This window comes from Centruroides vittatus, unplaced genomic scaffold (assembly GCF_030686945.1).
Source record: "Centruroides vittatus isolate TY-2023 unplaced genomic scaffold, ASM3068694v2 contig_3127, whole genome shotgun sequence".
Lineage (NCBI taxonomy): Eukaryota > Metazoa > Arthropoda > Arachnida > Scorpiones > Buthidae > Centruroides > Centruroides vittatus.
The window spans coordinates 888,055-906,270 of NW_027122015.1; the positions used below are offsets into that span (position 1 = coordinate 888,055).

The window sequence follows — 18,216 nt, forward strand, 5'->3', positions numbered from 1 at the left end:
TAAATTTCTTAAATATTTATTCTAGAATACTTTGTACAGTACATAGATTCTAAGAAACTTTGACAACTTTGAATATTTTGCATTTAATTAATGAATACAAATTCAAAATCCTAATCAAGAAATACTTTTCTCTCCTTAAAACCACGATTGGCATAATCGGCAGGATTATGTCGATCTGTAGGCAGAGGATAATTGGGATCACCCTGAAAGAAAAGAAATTCAAAGTCTAGAAAGATCATTCTAAATTTATAGAAAGATTTAAAATAGGTTCTAGATCTATACATTATAGATTATAATAAAGTTCATATACCGGCAGAATTGCCTGTTTACTTGTTCTTACAACCCATCCATTGTGGCGGGTCCAATCCTGTAAAAGAAAGATCAAATTACAAGATATTATTATTATATAAAAATTTTAAGAAATAATAACAATAATAATAAATGAACTATGTCTAATATAACCTGAAAAATTAAGCTGTATTATGTATTATATGTATCAATAATCAACACAAATAAATAACCTCCTTTATTTCACTACGATACTGAATATTACATGTAACAAGCAATTCTTTATTGTGATGACATCACAATGCTGGACTGCAATTTTTCATCATATTTGTAATTTATTTAAAATATAAACTCTCCACCACAAATTAGTGGCGGCTTGTCCCTGTATATCATACTTTTCCTTTAACAATAGAGTCAAGCCATTCTTCTATCTAACACCTTTTAGGGAAAACTTTTAGAATTGAAATAATGTGACTTCCCGTTTGCATTGGAAGTTCTTATATAGTTAATAGGGCCTCCTGCCCCTAAGATTTCTGTATCTGGTCTCGTCTTTTGTCTATCTACTCTTTTCTTTAGACAGTCATATGGACAGCAGTGGGAATTTATAGGTCTAAGATTTTTTCAAATTGTAGCCCAACAAACATTTTTGGGTTAACCTTTCCCCAGGCTTTTCAAAGAAAGAAAGAAAATATATATACGTGAATGGCATATTGAAAATTAAATTACAAACCAAATAGATAAACTATTAATAAGATATATAAAAATATTTGAAGCAGTGTTTCAGGTGTGAGTAAATATAAATGAATATTAAATACATTCATTTCTGAGTTAATTCATAACTTATGGATTGGTTATGAATCAATCTGAGAACAGGAATTTGAAGTTCAATGATTTATTACATGTAATATTCAGTGCTCAAATGAAGTAAAGATTATTTATTTGTGTTGTGTGTGATATTCCAGTTTGTTTTGTAACTTTGAACTTGTAATAATGAGAACACATCAATTAAAAGTAAAAATATAGACTTACAGTAGTCTTAATTTCATAATTAAGACTATGCTCTCAGCTTATATTTCTATAGTAGTTATTATATTAGTCTGTTTAGAGGAATTATTAAGATATATCTAGTTATCCAAATCATAAATATTAAAGAAAACAGAACAGTTTCCATGTGTCTGTTGTTAAAATATCCCAATCATGGACAATGATTGGGATCTAAGAGACCAGAACTCTTTGACCTCCAATAATATTTAAGGGATGTGCTCCAAAACTGAAGGATAAGTTTTAAATATTTAATTATCTTCATCAGCCTATAAATAAATTTGAGTTTGTTTCAAGACTGAGCTGCTTATATTTTAGAGAGCATTTGTCAGATAATTTTAAAATATCTTGAGTGTTAATAATTTAAAAAATTATTTATCAATTTAATTTTTAAAAAGATAAATAAAATGAATAGAAAAAATTATTTTTTCTATTCATTTTATTTATTATTTTACACATACTAAAGATAAAAACAGAAATTATCAATATTTCCTCCCCTTCTATTGTAAGAACAAGCAAGAGAGAAGCTGAAGATTCCAATTTTGCTCCAAAATTTCCTTGATCATTTCCAACTCTAGTGGAGATTCTTCAAGATCATAGTTCAAGAATTCTCTCAAATCCTCTACAACAGGTTATATAAAGCAGTCAAAATTTATCAGAAATTAGTACTCTCAAGTGCACAGTGTTTTTACAGTTTTTACACATTGAAATTGTGGAAACAAATTAAATTTGCAGTTCTTCTCTTTTTTTTTTTTCTTTCTTTATTTACACTTACTTATTGTAAATTAAAAAATAATTCAATTAAAAAGTTACATAGTTGAATTTGAAGTTCAATGATTTTTTTTATTACTAATAAATAGTTATTATAAGTAGTGACTTTTAGTGTTGTAAGTTGTACATTGTAATAAATTGTATTTTTTCTATTTCTCAGAAGAATAAAGTAATTTCTGTTTGAGAAAAAAGTGAATTGGAAGATTTTTTTTTGGAAAAAAAAACAAAAACCTCTATTAAGATGTATGATCTGTAAGTTCAGAAGGAGGGCTAGCAACTTTACAGGGACAAAAAAAATGCCCACAGAAGTCAGTCAATCTTATCAAGGCTAAATTATTCATGTGCAAAAACAAGGATAAAGCTCTTCACAAAAGATATTTTCAGTTCCACTGGCTGAAAACTTAACTATTGCAAGAATATGAAAAATCAAAAGTGCCTGAAATTTTATTCAAAATTAGATTTGATTTTCATTGAAACAAGCTTTCAGAATTGGAAAAAGACTGGAAAAATTCAAGAAACATGAAAGATCAGAATGTCACCAAGAATTGGTCTTAAAGTTGAAATCAATTAAAGCTGGCGTAAACATTTTATACCAACTTTTCAATGTTAAGAAGATACAATGGCAGTAAACATGTCTGCATTATTAAAACTATTTTCTTTTTTTTTAATTTCTGGTCATTCAAGGACTTGCAACCCACACACACAGTGGCAACTAAGGCAACTTTGTTATCCTTTTGCAACTGCCCAGTTTTAAAAAAAGTGAATAAATTGGAATCCATTTAAACAATGCTCCCTTGAAGCTTGCAACGAGATTCTGGAGCAAATGAGACATTGCACAAAATGTACTGTACTTAGATCACTGACAACAAATAGTACTGTACATAGTCCTTGTAGTTAAACTTCTGATATTTTTGTTCAGGAACAAGTTTCTATCTTCTTTAAAATTAACAGAAAACCTAGAACTATTACTAGGTTTTCATGTGATCACAAGTACTAAGTCCAGGTGGTGCTCAACATTATAGTGGATGTTCTTTACAGATTTAATTTATCAATCACTGACTGCAGAGCCCAATGTTTTCATGAAATTCACAACATGGCAAGGGAGTTCAGTGGAGTGCAAGAAGAAGGATGAACTTTGAGCTGTCTTCATGCATTGTATGACTCATTCTGAGTCTTATAGTGCTGAACATGGTAAATCAAATTAATGGATGCTGTAATGAACTAAACTTTATCCAATACTCCAAAAAATTGGGTTAAGTGATGATGTGTCCCTCAAAGAAACTTGAAAATCAAGTTGGTGATAGGCCATCAAATAATCTATGCCCTTTATACTCAACTAGGTAAAAGTTTAATTTAAATTCCTTTTGTCTAATCCTCAAATTTAACAAGCATGCACATGTCATGAAGAATTAGCTGGATCACAAAAATTAGAATCTGGTATTAAAGCTAACAAGTTTTGAATTCAAATGGAAACTTTAATTTTTTTTCTTTCACTTGTGTTTGCATAGTAGTTTTTGGTCTTGTAGATATGGTAAACAGTGCCCTTCAAGGGAAATCACTTCACTTCTAACAGGACTCAGAAATGATTGATGTGTTGCTTGAATTGAGAAATCTTGAAATGCAATATGAAACTTTCCAGGATGAAACTAATGCAAAAGCAGAAATTATGGGTGTTTTACAACCAAGATTAGTAAGAAGGTTTTCCCAAATATTACATTGGAGCTTGAAGAAAAAACAGCCTATGGTCCATAAAACAAAGACAAGTGTAAATAACAAAATGAATTTATCATCAAAAGTTAGGTACAAACATGGGTACTTTTCGACATAATCACTGAAGATTGAGGCATTTATCATATCTGTGGACAAGCTTTTCCATCCCCTTGTCGTAGAATGTTGCCGCCAATGACTTGAGATGGGCCCTAACATTTTTTGAAGGTCATCATTAGTCTCAAACTTCACCTCTGTCCTCCTAGCCACTTTTCCTGTTCAGGAAAGAGGTGGAAGTCGCTCAGTGCTAAATTGGGCTATATGCTGGATGCTTAAAGGTGGTGAAGACTTCCACCTCTTTCCTGAACTGAAAATGTGGCTAGCAGGGCAGAGGTTTGAGACTAATGAACTAATGACAATCTTCAAAACAATGTTGTTAAGGCCATCTCAATTCACTGGTGGCAAAATTCTATGACAAGGGGATGGAAAAGCTCATCCACAGATATGATAAATTTCTCAATTTTCAAGGTGATTATGTCAAAAAGTACCCATGTTTGTACCTAACTTTTGATGATAAATTCATTTTGTTATTTACACTTGTCTTTGTTTTATGGACCATCGGAACGTGAAAAAAACCGCCCTCGTAGATTATTCAAACATCATAGATATTCTTCCATTCAATGTCTCAAAAGAATTGTACAGTACCTTCAGATTTTCAGCAAAATGGTTGATACAATTGTAGAATGCTTCCAGCTTCAAATCCAAGACAATACATTTCATGAACTTGTGGACATTTTAAAGACAACATTGACAAGGAAAGAATAATTTTTTACAGAAATAAGTTTCTGGACATCATCAGAACATGAAATGAAAATGCTTACAGTATAGAATCTGTCATAAACTTCCTTTAGAAAAATTCACAAATGAAAGTCATGCTTCCAGAGCTAGTGAAGTTTATCCAGTTCATCCTGACAATTCCTACATCAACTGCTATGGCAGGAAGATCATTTTCAGCCTGAGGAGACTGAAAATTTACCTCAGATTTACAAGAACCCAAAATCATCTTAGTCATTTGGCTATCCTGAATGTTCACCAAGAGGATACTAAATCTTTGAATGTATGTTCTTTGGAACTTAGCATAAAGTTGCTATTGAGTACAGATTATACAGAAACACTCCTCTTGATGGAAAAAGTAGATTTTTATTTGCTATAATTTACACAGATATCCATTTTGGGCTTTATGCCCATCTTCAGTCCTTATTTTATTATGTATATCAGTAAAACTAAGAATAATTATAGTGACAAGTGGAATAACTAATTAAAACCTTAAAACCAATAAAAACTAAGGACTGAAGAGGGGCATAAAGCCTGGAATGCATATCCATTGTAAATTATAGAAAATAAAAATCTCCATTTTCCATCAAGAGGAGTGCTCCTATATGATTTATTCTCAATAGTAACTTGTATGTTCTTTGGAATGTAGCATAAACTAATTGAGAGAACAGTAAACAATCAAGTATTAAATCTTTAAAGTTTGATTCTATAGCCAATGAATTCACATTTAGAGCAGAGATATGAAAGTCAATCTTTGCTGTAAAGGTCTAAATTAAAATTAAATTTAAAAAAAACTCTCTCTTTTTATCTATTTACTCCCAATCATCAATCCCAGTATTCTCTAATTGCAAACTTAAAAATATCGGCAACCTCATAAATTGATTTTATAAATTATTTGTAAAACATGAATTTTAACCACCATTTCTGTACCAGTAATAAAATAAATTGGTGATAAAAAGTTATACATTTTTAAACATAAAAAAAATAACAGATTTTAATAAATATAAAAATATTACTTATATACAAAGAAAGACTTTGTTTCTGTTGCTTCTTTTAAATAAACTGGTGCTGTTTATTAAATATGCTGGGATTGAACTATCAGTAGTTTAGTTTTTTCACCAAATATATGTTTCTGCTGTTCATTCTTTAGATATGTAAATAATTTAAAGCCTGATTATTATTATATTAAAGCCAAACAATTACCAGATTAAATTGGCAGTGGTAATCTTCTATATAAATAAAAATAAGGATGAAAGAAGCATATTCCTTAACAATGGAAGTGTTAAGAGAAAGCGACGTGCAAGATTTACAGGTGCATATGCAGTTTTTTTTGTGTTTTTGCGGAAAATCGAACATATTTTTAGACCCATCTAAAAATTCTCTAATTAGTCTGGAAACGGGGGGACCTAATTCTTGCATTGTGTAAAAACAGGTAAGATTGGCTATAATGTAATAATCTTAATCTTCACTACTGTTACTTTTTGCCCAAGCAACGCCGGGCTTATCTGCTAGTCATAAATAAATTGGTAGCAGATTAATCATAGTAAAAAATGTAAATTGATTAAAAAAAAAAAAATTCTTCTGGTGACAATATTTTAATGAACTGAATGAAGTTTTAATCATTTTAGTAATTAAAGATGGTAAAAATAATTGTTTTTACAAATATTTATTACTTAAATTCAAATTTCTTTAAATTGGATATATCTGCAGGTAAGGTAGTTATTGATATAAGGAAGGTTTCATGATTGTTTTATTGCAAAGCTGTATTGTCACTAACTGATAAGAACAATGTAAAACTCCATACTGAAGTGGAGCTAAATGACTATATTGGCTACTGAATGAAAATTTATGAAACAATACTTGCCTTGTCAAACACTTTTGTTTTAGACTAATTAGTTCTGTAAATTAACTGGAAATAATTTAAATATACTCACATTTGCATTGTATTTTAAGTAATAATAAGCTAAATATATTCCACCAATGGTCATTAATATTTTAGGTCCAAGCCAACGTATCTGTATTGCATTTACTTCACCCTGTAAAGAGAATATTAATTTGAGAAAATTTTAATAATTGTTTATTTTAAAAAATTGATTTGACAGGTATATAAAATACAATCAACACATTATGCACAAATTACAAGGGTTAGAATTTAATAGTAACAACTCTGAAATTACAATCTATACAAAAAACATACATGTTTCAGATTTTTACTGTCCTTCAATTTAGTCACCAGCAGTGTGTAAGACCTGTTGCTAGTCATAGGATACCATTGGCAGAGATTGTTTGGTTGATCACCTGAATAGAGCAGTCTACTGCCTGAAGAATATCTGGAATAGTTCTAAAACACCTTCCATGCAGTGGTTCCTTCATTTTAGGAATCAAGTCAAAGTCACAGGGACTTATGTCTGAAGAATACGATGGATAGTAGAAAACTTCCCAGCTCCAGTGACTAAACAATGTGGCCACACATTGTGCAATATATGCTTGAGCATTGTCATTCAAGATGATGGATGGGTTCTGCAGAAAGTGTTTCTGCTTTTCTCTTAAAGCTGGCCACAGATTATGTTCCAAAAATATAGAGGAATACTGCACATTTACAGTCTGGCCTGGAGATGCAGCATTAATGTGTTCTTCATTTGCACAGGGAAGACCTGGATGAGACTTATCTTTCTTGTTTTTGCATCCCTCATTGAAGGCTTTTACCCATCTTGCTGTTGTTCTATATGGTTATGCAGATTTCCAACAACCTTCTAAGAGCTCGTGGTAACATTATCATGCAGTATGACCTCTGGAACTTCAATCTTTATCCAATTTTGCTGCTTTAATTTTGAGAACATTGTGACTAGACCAGGTGATAGCAAAAAGCCTTGCTCTTCTTGTCACTGCACAGGAACATGAAATTGGATGGTAAAGTTCATTTGCTCTGAGGTACGGTAGGTATGTAACCAACATCTGGTCTAGGCAGCATTAGCTGGTTGCATTACATTGGACTGTTGCCACTTTTAAATTTCCAACCCATGTATAAAAATTTTTTTATATTCATTTTGTTCAAATGTAAAACAGACACGATACTACTGTCAATTGAAACTAAACTAGCAGGAACCTGTCAAAATCAACGGTTTTATTCAATTAAAAAATACAAACAATGAACATACCGGTTACGTCAACTATTTAATGCCTAAAAGCCACACAATCTTATCAAATTTCATACAGAGCTAGATGGATATTTTTCCAGCCATAGATATAGTATCATTCTCTCTATAATTGATGGTTGTTTTATTTCTGTTGGCTTTGAAAATCTCCAATTTTTCTAAATGTTTAAGAATGGAAGGTTTTCTCAAGTAATGTAATAGTTCTTTCTAATCTAAATGGGCCTAACCTCTGAACTGTCTGTGCAGACAGCTAATGCCATTGTGTATTGTGCCTTTGCAATCAATATGCAATGTTTATGTAGGTGTTGTAGTGACCTTGTCATCACTCTAATGTATTTTAAGGCCATCAATTAGAGGGGCAATGATATCCTGTCTAGGGCCTGGAAAGCCTCATATGAAATCCAATAAGGTTACATGACCTTTGGGTATGTCAACTATACTACGCTAAATCAGACGACATTTTAAAGAATCTAAACTCTGCATTCAATTGCATGTTTACAATCAAATTTTTGTTAAAACCAGAAGATGGTTGTTTCAAACAATCAAAAATGTTTGTTTTTATTTAATCAGTAAAAGTTAGTGTTATAAACTGCTGTATTTTTGGTTTTTTGAGGGTATTTAATTATAAGCTCAAATACATTTGCTCTTCTCCAGACAAATGAAAAAATTGTTGCTACCCTATGTCTGCACAGTGCAAATTCTTTAGACATGTCTGTCCCATAATAGACTTATCATTCTACCTTTGCCACTCCACCATGCCTAAACTATTGCACCTTTCTCAAATATCTCTTCAGTAGCATCATCTACAAGGTAAGAGCTTTAATTTGACACTTGAACTATAATTTTAGCCCCAGCCACTTCTAGAATCCTAAGTAATTCAATCAAAGTAATTTCTGTATGCTAAGGTCTTCATGTAGTGTCATCTTTTCTGTTCTATCATTATTGTTGATGCCACTAATTTGAAAGAGAGCTATATGTGCTGATATAAATATATATTACAATAATGATGAGATTATGGTATTAATGAATGAACTACTATTTTTACTTTTCCTGCTATTTTAAACACATTGGTCTGACTCACTGACTCAAGACTAGACAGTCAGGATACAGTTCAAAAGCATTAAGAACAATTATTTGCTTTATAGTTTTAACCATATCATCTCTAGTATTCTGGCCTATGTTTCTTACTTATCATTCTGTATCACTGAACATAACCCTGAATTTCAATAATGAGGGCTTTATTCAAAGTAAGTTGCATAAGCTGAAACCCTCTTTTAATTAATATCAACTAAAACTAAACTGATTCAAGAGTTAGTAATTAAATTGAGGCTTAAACCCATTAAAACAAAAACAACCTTATATCTGATCATTGACAATCTAAGCTCACTGACTTGGTATAATGATGAGTAAATAACAAAATTTTGTTCTAATGTTGATAAAAAATAAGACCAAAATCTACAAAAAGAACTAAAGAATACAGTATGTTTCATGATCTTGGACAGGCTGCTGGGATGCACAATATCAAAAATGAGTCTATGTTAGTGTAAGAGAGATACAGGGTCTGAAGTACAGTACATCTTAGGGTGCTGCTGTACCCATCCTATAAAAACTCTAGAGCAGCATTTCTCAAACTTTTTGCTCAAGCGACCCAATATATTTGTTTGTAATGGTTCTGTGACCCAAATGTTTATAATATAAAATTTTTAAAAAAAACCCGGTAAACTGGAGTCGCTGTATATTATGTAACAAAATAAAATTATGCATTATTGATGATAACTTCTACATGTAAAATGTAACATTGAGTATGCTTCAATTAAGAGTGGTTTGGGCCAATTTCAATTTGTAACAAATAACTTACTCAATTTCAGTTTTTATTATTGAAATTTTACTATTAAAAACTGTAAAACTGACAATTGTAAATAAAACGGACTGTTTCAAAATTATTCAGGCGTCTATTTTACTTTGAAAAATATTACAAGTTGTTTTTTTATAAATTTAATAAACCCTTTCTTTACAAACCAACAACGAATTGCTCAACTTTTCCAGAAACATTTAAAATTTTGGTGGTGCCATCTGTTATCATATTTTATTAAAAAACTTATATTTTTTTATTTTATAATAACTTTATATTTAACTTATAAAAACTTTATATTTTTAACTATTATAAAATGGCAAAAAGTTTAATTTTGAGGGTAAGGATGAGTTTATAAAAAATTGTAAATGCTAATAATGAGTAAAATCATCATTAAGTCTGACTCTATTGGAGATACACATGACCCCCATTATCTCCTCACCCCGAATCTTTCTGTACCACCAAATAACATATCACTTTTACATTATTAATTAATTATAATGAATGAAATTGCATGTAGTACCATCTGTTATGACATTTTATTAAAAAAACTTTTTGCCATTTTATAATACTTACAAATGTAAAAAGCTTAATTTTAAGGGTAGAGATGAGTTTTATAAAAAATTGTAAATACTGATAGAGCAAAATCTTCATTAAACCTAACCCCATTCAAGATACGATACGTGACCTTCCCATATCTCCCTATCCCTACCTTCAAACACCAAAATTTAATAGCATCAATCCCCCTTATTCACAAGCTACCATGCCAAATTTTGTTTCTTCATCATTACCCCATCCTGAGATACTAAATGAAATAGATGCAACACACACACACACACATGGAAATTTTTTGTTTTATTTTCCCAACTATTATGTATACACAATGGGGAAAGTATTAGAATTGTCTCAAATTTGATCCTCCAAGTTTTTTGCAAATCTTGAGATTTCCTAAATTCAAAAAGGACAAAAAAACAAAATTCTGTGGATAAAACTATACAACCATAAGTGAATCTAGGTAGTCCCTATGGTGGCACTTCCTCCGAACAAGGCATTTCGCACCACCCCGAGAACTGTCGACCCTCGGTGTGATATTCGTCTCTGAGTTTGTAATAGGTATCGGTCTACTGCCTATTCTACATGCTTCGCACGTAGACGTGTACCTGGGTGCTGGCTATTGCTTGCACCTCAGTGCCCAGGTGGGGGCAAGCCCCTACACCCCATAAACTATATAACCTCAAGTACTCCACAAATAGTCAAGTGAGCTACTCGAAGCCAGCATAGTCACACGGACCAAATAATTAAACTCTGTGGTCTTGGAAGTATCACCATTGGGGCTACCTGGATGCACTTCTATCTGTCATGTACTCCACAAACAGTCAAATGGGCTACTCAAAGCTGGCATAGTAGTCTTATAGTGGAGCGTGCAGTGTGACTCCCAATTGCACCCCAGAAGTAGGCTGATTTCAAGGACTGTCTCGTGAAGTACCAGGACGCACGTAGAGGTATGGTTCCTTTGACCATTTTTGCTCCTATGGACACAGTCTAGAGCTCTGTTAAAGGTTTCAACAGTGTCATTTACATCTGCAATTGTGTTCCAAAATCAATGTTTCATTATTTACGATGCAATATATTATAGACATAACCAGTGGGGGAATGTAACAAGAAGAAACGAACAAAATTTCTATTATGGGAATATATGTTTATATGTTGTTTGTGTTTGATTGCAAATAAACAAGTTAAATGTCATATTACCGTTACGGGAACAAGTTTTTCGTAAATCATATCCCAGGGTTTGCGATAGAAACGACGAATGGGATTCTTGAGTTCAAGTTCCAACTCGGGTACACGACGAGGTTCGTTTGCAGACAATTCCTGATCTTTCAGCCATTTCTTTCTCCACTCGCGTTCCTCGTCCGTATAATTTTCAACTAATCTTCTTCTTTCTGTCTTAAAGTATCCTTCGATGCTCATAGGTTTCACTCCTCCAGTATAGGAGGAAGGATACGGAGGATTCTTCTCCGCCATCTTTCTTTTCTTCTAGTTGCCACGAGTTGCCAGATGTAATAAAAAATAAATTTATTTTTTTCGTCTGTCTGGGTTATTTACATATTTACTTTTATTTAGTATCCAATAAAAGAAAATTATCTTTCATTTAATTAATATATATTATAAAATGCAAATTTCATCAATAATTCACTAATTATAAAATTTTATAGATCAATTATGGTCCGGACCACGCTGTTGTAATTTATATTACCGCAATAGAATTTGACCGATAATTTTGTTTATTATAATAAATTTCGTAAATATACAAAACGAATTTTTTAAATTTTTCATTAAAACTAAATAAAATTTAATATTGAATATTTTGTTAATAAAATGCAAAACGGTTTGGGAGCTGGAAGCAGTATAGACATGTCTTATATTTTATATTGTCCGTCTTCCATGTGAAATTGTGTACCTTTATTCAAACACTACTGTATTATAGAGTTTATGCGCAAATGTAACATAAAACGAATTGTACATGGAGATAATATCTGTGTGCTAAAAGTTCTAAGGGTCAAGAAATTTCTTCCTTCTCTGATCAAACGATAGAATTTCCGGTGAATGACAGGTGGTCCGTCTATCTACATACTGTACTACTAAAAGTCCGAGATTGTTTGGTTGGTTGTAACTAAATAAGAAAGGAAGGGCGCAAAACACCGCCACATTTTAAAGAATTCCATTCCTCAAAATGAGAGAACAAAATAAAACAAATTTCGTTAAAATTGAACTCGGATTACCGAGTTATCGCTGTGTCTTCTGCCGATGACGTTATTCCGTACGATGTTACTTATAAAGGTGCCTATTAATGTCTCATAACTACTTTTTGAATTTGGTTGGTTCTAACTAACAATTTCGATCATTTTTTTTTTTTCTTGAATGAAGGCGTATTCTTCCTGTTGAATACATTATTTTACAGTATAACCTCAAAAACGTGGTTTTATGTTTATTAGTCAGTTCTTGTACTGTACAAGTCTTAGAAAGATCTAACACGTAAGACTAAAAAGTGACTATTAATCAGTCTTATAACATAATAGCGAGGTTGAGGCCGAAGTTTTAAACGCGAAAACGTGTACGTCGGACGTTCAGCGCCGCTTTCCTGTAAGCCTAGAAGTTTGACAATGGCGTTTGGAATGTCGAGCGTGATTCCACTGACTTTCCAAACGCCATTGTCAAACTTCTAGGCTTAGGAAAGCGGCGCTGAACGTCCGACCTACACGTTTTCGAGTTGAAAACTTCGGCCTCAACCTCGTTAATATAATAACAATAGCAGAACAACAGCAGAACAACAGCTGTACAATGTCTAAATTAATACAAGTCTGATACATCATACAGATATTGTATATAATTCTGAGATTCTTTCAACCGGGACACGTAATTTATGGATAAACACTTAGTTTCTTTTAAACTTTATTTTAATGAGTTATTACAGATATCGTTTCACAGTGGTTCCTCGACTGATCAGATGTTTAGATATCTCTTGATCTACTTTGAATGGAAAATTTTAGTACTAGAACTAAACTTTATTAGCTCATTACTGAAACTTATATTCTGAATAGAATCAAAGAAATTAGTTAATTTTTAGTTAAATTTTTGAAAAATATTAACACTAGTTATCGATTCTTAATAATAAGTACTGTACATCGTTTTTATATGCAGTATTATAAGTGGCTCTTTATCGTCTTTATTCGTCTTTAGAACGTCTTTATTCAAAGTTTATGTATTATATTGTTGATAATAGGCTAATTTACTAACTAAAATTTGTATTGTAGGATTAAGAAACAAAGATAAATTTACTAATTTTCAGATAAATACTTTGTATATAAAAGAAACAGTAAAGTTTTAAACTTTATATTTTTATTGGGAGACAAAAAACAATTATTATATTTAAGACACTTATATGATTACAATTACATTGAACTTCTGACCTTAAAATAATATGAAACTACTTGCTACTTGTAATAGAGAAATTCTCCAGCGAATTCATGATCCTGTTATTTATTGTCTGCCAAACGTCCATCACGGAATGTTTCATTTGCTGGACAAATCTTATCCAGTGGTCTTGGATCCGGTTCATGAAACTATTCACAACATCTTCTTGAACATCTGATGTCGAATTTTCAACCGTAGATGAAGTGGAACTAAAAGATTCGGCCGAATTAGTAGGTTTTTCCAACTTATTTTGATTGAATGGATCTAAATAGATATTGGAATTAGCCCTCCTGCCCAATTTAGTCCCGGTTCTAGTTTCTTCCATTAGTTCTTGTACTTTCTCCCGTTGTTCGTAAGTATCATTCTGATAAGAAGGAAATAAGAGATGTGGAGAGTTTTCTCTAGAGTTTCTTGTTTTGTGTTCGCTTGATGATGTAGAATACAAATTTTTTTCTGTTTTATCTTCCGAAAGTGAAGTTGATTGAGATGAAGATCTGTTATTAATATAGGTATTTTCTGTAGTCGATGTGAATGCCTCTGTAATTGATTCAGTGGTATCATTTGCAGCGAGGTTCGAAGTACTTAGTGGAATGTTTTTCCTTACTTCAGTAACAGGATTCATTGCAAAGAACTTGTCATCCATATCATCGATCAAACGTCTTTCTTTAAAAGTTTGATCTTCGAGATAATGCAAATGAGGAGGAAGAACAGGATCAATACCTCTCAATGGAGGAAATTCTTGATATAACTCTTCATTAAATCCTGGTTGGCTATTGTGAGGTACGTGTTCCTACAATTAAACCAGAAATGTGTAAATTAAAGTGGAGAATAAATAAGAAAATCATTTAATTTCATTCTTACCTCTGGGCTTCTTTTAACTACACCAGCTTCAATAATTGCCACTAGCACCAAATTGATACATACTACAAGAGCATAATGCCAACTATAGTGCTTCATGATGAAACGTTTTTTCTGATATGGTCCACTCTTTCGCATCGATATTATTTGATCAATAATGACGTCAGCGCAGGAAACATCTACTGCATCACTTCACACGTTCGAATAACTTCCGTTTATTTTGCCTCCACCCTAACACAAGGCTTGACAGGAAGGCATTTATATGACAGTTGGGAAGTCCGGTATCGTCCTGTATTTTTGGGAAAGTGACCTTTGTTCATAAAAGAAAACTAGATGCACGCTCAGAAACATGGTGTAACATTTCTTGTACGATATTATCTATAAAAATTCACCGTAAAGCAAAGTCTCCTGCATTTTGGACATAATTTTCATATTTAAATGCTGTTTACAGATTTCAAATATTGTAAATAAGGTAAAATTGTATTGATATAGCCTAATAGTGTATATTTTAATAATAACCTACATAGATAGTATTACTATGTTAACTATCTATGTTACTATCTAACAGATCACTGTAGATTATTATTAGGAATTCTATTTTCCATAAATATAAGAACCCATTTTACTCATAAAACACTTTATTAAATGAATTTGGTAAGTACTAAATCAGATTTTAAAATTTATTCGAAAGAAGCACAATACAACAGATATCATATTACATGAACAGCAAAAGATTTTTGTTGAACTTTTGATACAAATATTAAATTAATAAATTTAGTTATAAACGGGAAACTTCTTTTTTTGTTAATGGGACGGAAATATCTGTATACATGAGTGGACAGATCAGAGTTTTATGCACTGATGAAGGTGAATGGTCGACAAAACGATCGCTTCGCAACGGGTCACGCCAGGGTTCCCGGAAAACTGTTTTGTTTTTCCACAAATTTGAATAAGTAGTTCAAGAGTCGTCCAACATAAAACAAAAGAAAAAACTGGTTCAAATCTCATAAATAGGGAATGCCATATAAGTTCGTTGATAGAATTCCATACTTGACCTCCTGAATCATGAAAACAGCAATTTGTCAAACTTGTATTATTAATATATCGTGTAGTCATACGGTTTACGATTCCAAATATCATCAAATATTGCTTTCCATGAAATTAATAAATTTATTTCATCACACATATGAACTTACATTCTGTATAGTTCAGGTAAGATAAATATCAAAATCATTTTATTAAATTGATCAATCACTTGTTATATATCACGAATTTAAATAAATTTTACTTTCGAATAAGATATTAACACCAGTAGATTTTGTCTCTGTTATCTTGTAGTAAAATATCAAATTTCGCAATGAACACAGAATATTTTGCTCTACGATAACAGAAGCAGGATTAATGCACATGTCTGATAGGATCCATTTCAAAGAATATTATTTTTTTTAAATGTCATTTATTTTTAACATTTAACTTTCATCTATTGCCTGACTTTTAACTTGACTAATGTATTGTAATGAAAGGAAAATATCAAACTGTCTTCTACTGTTCCTATCTGACAAATAGAATTAAAATAGATTTATTAGATTTTGGATTAGAATAATAAAAGTATTTAACATTTACTTTATATATGTATAACTTATAAGGATAAACCATGATAACTCAGTGATGGTTATGATATGGATATCAAATTATATTCAGTTTGATATCCATACCTCATGCTATGAAATTATGTTGATCAAACCAATGAATACAGATGTTAAAAATTTAAATTTTTTGTATGATAAATCAAACTTTATGTTTCTATTATTATGTAGTAAACTACTAAACTATGAATGCATAATTTTGCTATGTCAACAAAAACAAGATCTTGGATACCAATTAAATTTAACCAGATAATACTGTTCAAATCAAACTAGACATATTAAATCCTTTAAATTTATTAATTCATCTCTTTTTCTTTTGCAAATACTTGCCTAACATTTATATTTATCCTGGAATTCTTAATATAAGAACCATAACATTCTCGTTCAGTATCGGCTTCAAATGTCCATCTTTCTTCTTTAGTCTGTAAAATTCTTGGAACACCATGATAACTCAGTCTGCTTTCACCACTCATAACAATTACATCTCCACTTCGAAGCAATATAGAAAGAGGTCTGACAGCTTTTGTACGGCCACCGATGAGGAAAATAGCATCTTGTCCTAAACTGATCGAGTAAATTGGAGATGTCAGATCTTGTTCGGAGTGATCCGTATGTCCACTCAAAGTAGAATTAAGGTGATAATAATTAATAATTGCCGCTTGTGGATCGAAAGTATTATTTCCTATTACGCTACTGATGTGATAAATCAAATAGTACAAACATTCTGGGAAAGGCGATCTATTTGCTTTATTATAAACTTTAGTATCCCAGTTATGATGATAACCAATTGTCGTCCATCTTAAGTTTTTTAAATATTCTGAATCTTTGTATTCATTTTCTTTACCAAGTTTCTCTAAATTGGTAATATTAGGTTTATATGGATAAGTCTCTAAACATTTTCGTATCCAAAATGATTGGCCCGATGGAGTGAAAGGATTTATAATAATAAATAATCCATTTAATTCCGAATGACCGTATATTTTCCATTTATCATGTGATTTCAAACCGAATTTATCACATGTTTGACATGCTCCCGAGTTTTCGAAAACACTTTCGGATTTATCGAGTAAATTTCTCATCGATACATCATCATACTTAATTATAAACGGAAATCTATCGACATCCTCAAAATCTAATACTTTAGAATAGTCAATAGGAGAGTTCCTACTCTTAAAATATTTAAATTCCTCTTTAAATAAATCAGTTTCCATCCTGCATAGAAGCCGCCATATTGAAAGAGTTCTTCGTGTCGCGACATCTGGGGTTTAAAATATACAACAAGAATTTTTATATAAAAAAAGTAAAATTTGAATATTAATATATTATAGATAAAATTTGTATAAAAATAATTTTTAAATATTTAAAAAACGTATTTCATTAAAATAAAATATTGCTGACATGTTATAATGCGAATTCAATGCACTTTTAGCAGCTGAGTCCGGGTGTGATTTTCACTCGAAACATAATTATACTTAATTCAATTCGATAGTACAAACTAGAATTTTTACATAATCACGTGTGTCTATGTTTAGTAATGACGACACGAGTAAAACACAAGAAATTTAACTCTGTAGAAAGAACATTGCATATCCTGTCGAAGCGGGAGATTCTTACACCAAAATGCATTATTTTAAAAATAAAAGTAATCTAATTTTATATAGTAACTTTCAAGCTTCTATGTAATATTAAGCACTGTTTAAAAGCGAAAAGCGTCATTTCTGACTTTTCCGTTATAAATCCAATTTTGTGCAATGGAGACCAAGCTGTACAGCATAATTATGTAAATATATTTAATTTTTTGTATTATTCTAAAGTTTCTCAACTTGACAAATGTAGAACTTATAATATAGGATATGGTTTTGAGAAGACCACGGTAAAATTAATTACTTTGAATTCTCTCTTTTTTGTGTGTATGCATTTCGGGTCTGAACCTATTTTCAGCACTTGAGAATTCTAACAAAACCGGTCCTGGGAGGGAGTCAGAGGTTTTATATAATTTGATCTAAAAACTATGTAACATATTCCAGTTTAAAAAACTTCTTAAAAAATCGAAAAATGTATCTCTTGGTGGAAAAACACTTCAAATTAT

General features: G+C 31.3%; 3 protein-coding genes across 3 annotated transcripts; all 3 read right to left on the reverse strand.

Annotated features, from left to right (window-relative positions):
• On the reverse strand, nt 1–11,687 carry ND-B17 (NADH dehydrogenase (ubiquinone) B17 subunit). The gene is made up of 4 exons (XM_067268022.1): nt 11,401–11,687; nt 6,576–6,677; nt 311–367; nt 1–203 (listed from the first exon to the last, which is right to left on the reverse strand). Exons 1-4 carry the CDS (start codon nt 11,671–11,673, stop codon nt 111–113), a joined length of 525 nt encoding a protein of 174 aa, XP_067124123.1. The 5' UTR covers nt 11,674–11,687; the 3' UTR covers nt 1–110.
• Nucleotides 11,688–13,562: 1,875 nt separating this feature from the next.
• On the reverse strand, nt 13,563–14,774 carry LOC136973297 (uncharacterized). Its single transcript, XM_067268027.1, has 2 exons — nt 14,485–14,774; nt 13,563–14,413 (listed from the first exon to the last, which is right to left on the reverse strand). Exons 1-2 carry the CDS (start codon nt 14,617–14,619, stop codon nt 13,637–13,639), a joined length of 912 nt encoding a protein of 303 aa, XP_067124128.1. The 5' UTR covers nt 14,620–14,774; the 3' UTR covers nt 13,563–13,636.
• A 1,631-nt stretch (nt 14,775–16,405) lies between these two features.
• AlkB (alpha-ketoglutarate-dependent dioxygenase AlkB) lies at nt 16,406–17,363 on the reverse strand. The gene has a single exon (XM_067268028.1). The coding sequence runs from the start codon at nt 17,336–17,338 to the stop codon at nt 16,424–16,426; it is 915 nt and encodes a 304-aa protein (XP_067124129.1). The 5' UTR covers nt 17,339–17,363; the 3' UTR covers nt 16,406–16,423.
• Nucleotides 17,364–18,216: the final 853 nt, after the last annotated feature.

Coding starts and splice junctions, on each gene's coding strand:
- LOC136973297 (XM_067268027.1), bottom strand. CDS start 14,619: ATGCGAAAGAGTGGACCATATCAGAAAAAACGTTTCATCATGAAGCAC. Junction 14,414..14,484: donor TAGTTAAAAGAAGCCCAGAG/GTAAGAATGAAA, acceptor GTTTAATTGTAG/GAACACGTACCTCACAATAG.
- AlkB (XM_067268028.1), bottom strand. CDS start 17,338: ATGGAAACTGATTTATTTAAAGAGGAATTTAAATATTTTAAGAGTAGG.
- ND-B17 (XM_067268022.1), bottom strand. CDS start 11,673: ATGGCGGAGAAGAATCCTCCGTATCCTTCCTCCTATACTGGAGGAGTG. Junction 368..6,575: donor ACTTAAAATACAATGCAAAT/GTGAGTATATTT, acceptor TTTCTTTTACAG/GATTGGACCCGCCACAATGG. Junction 204..310: donor GTAAACAGGCAATTCTGCCG/GTATATGAACTT, acceptor CTTTTCTTTCAG/GGTGATCCCAATTATCCTCT.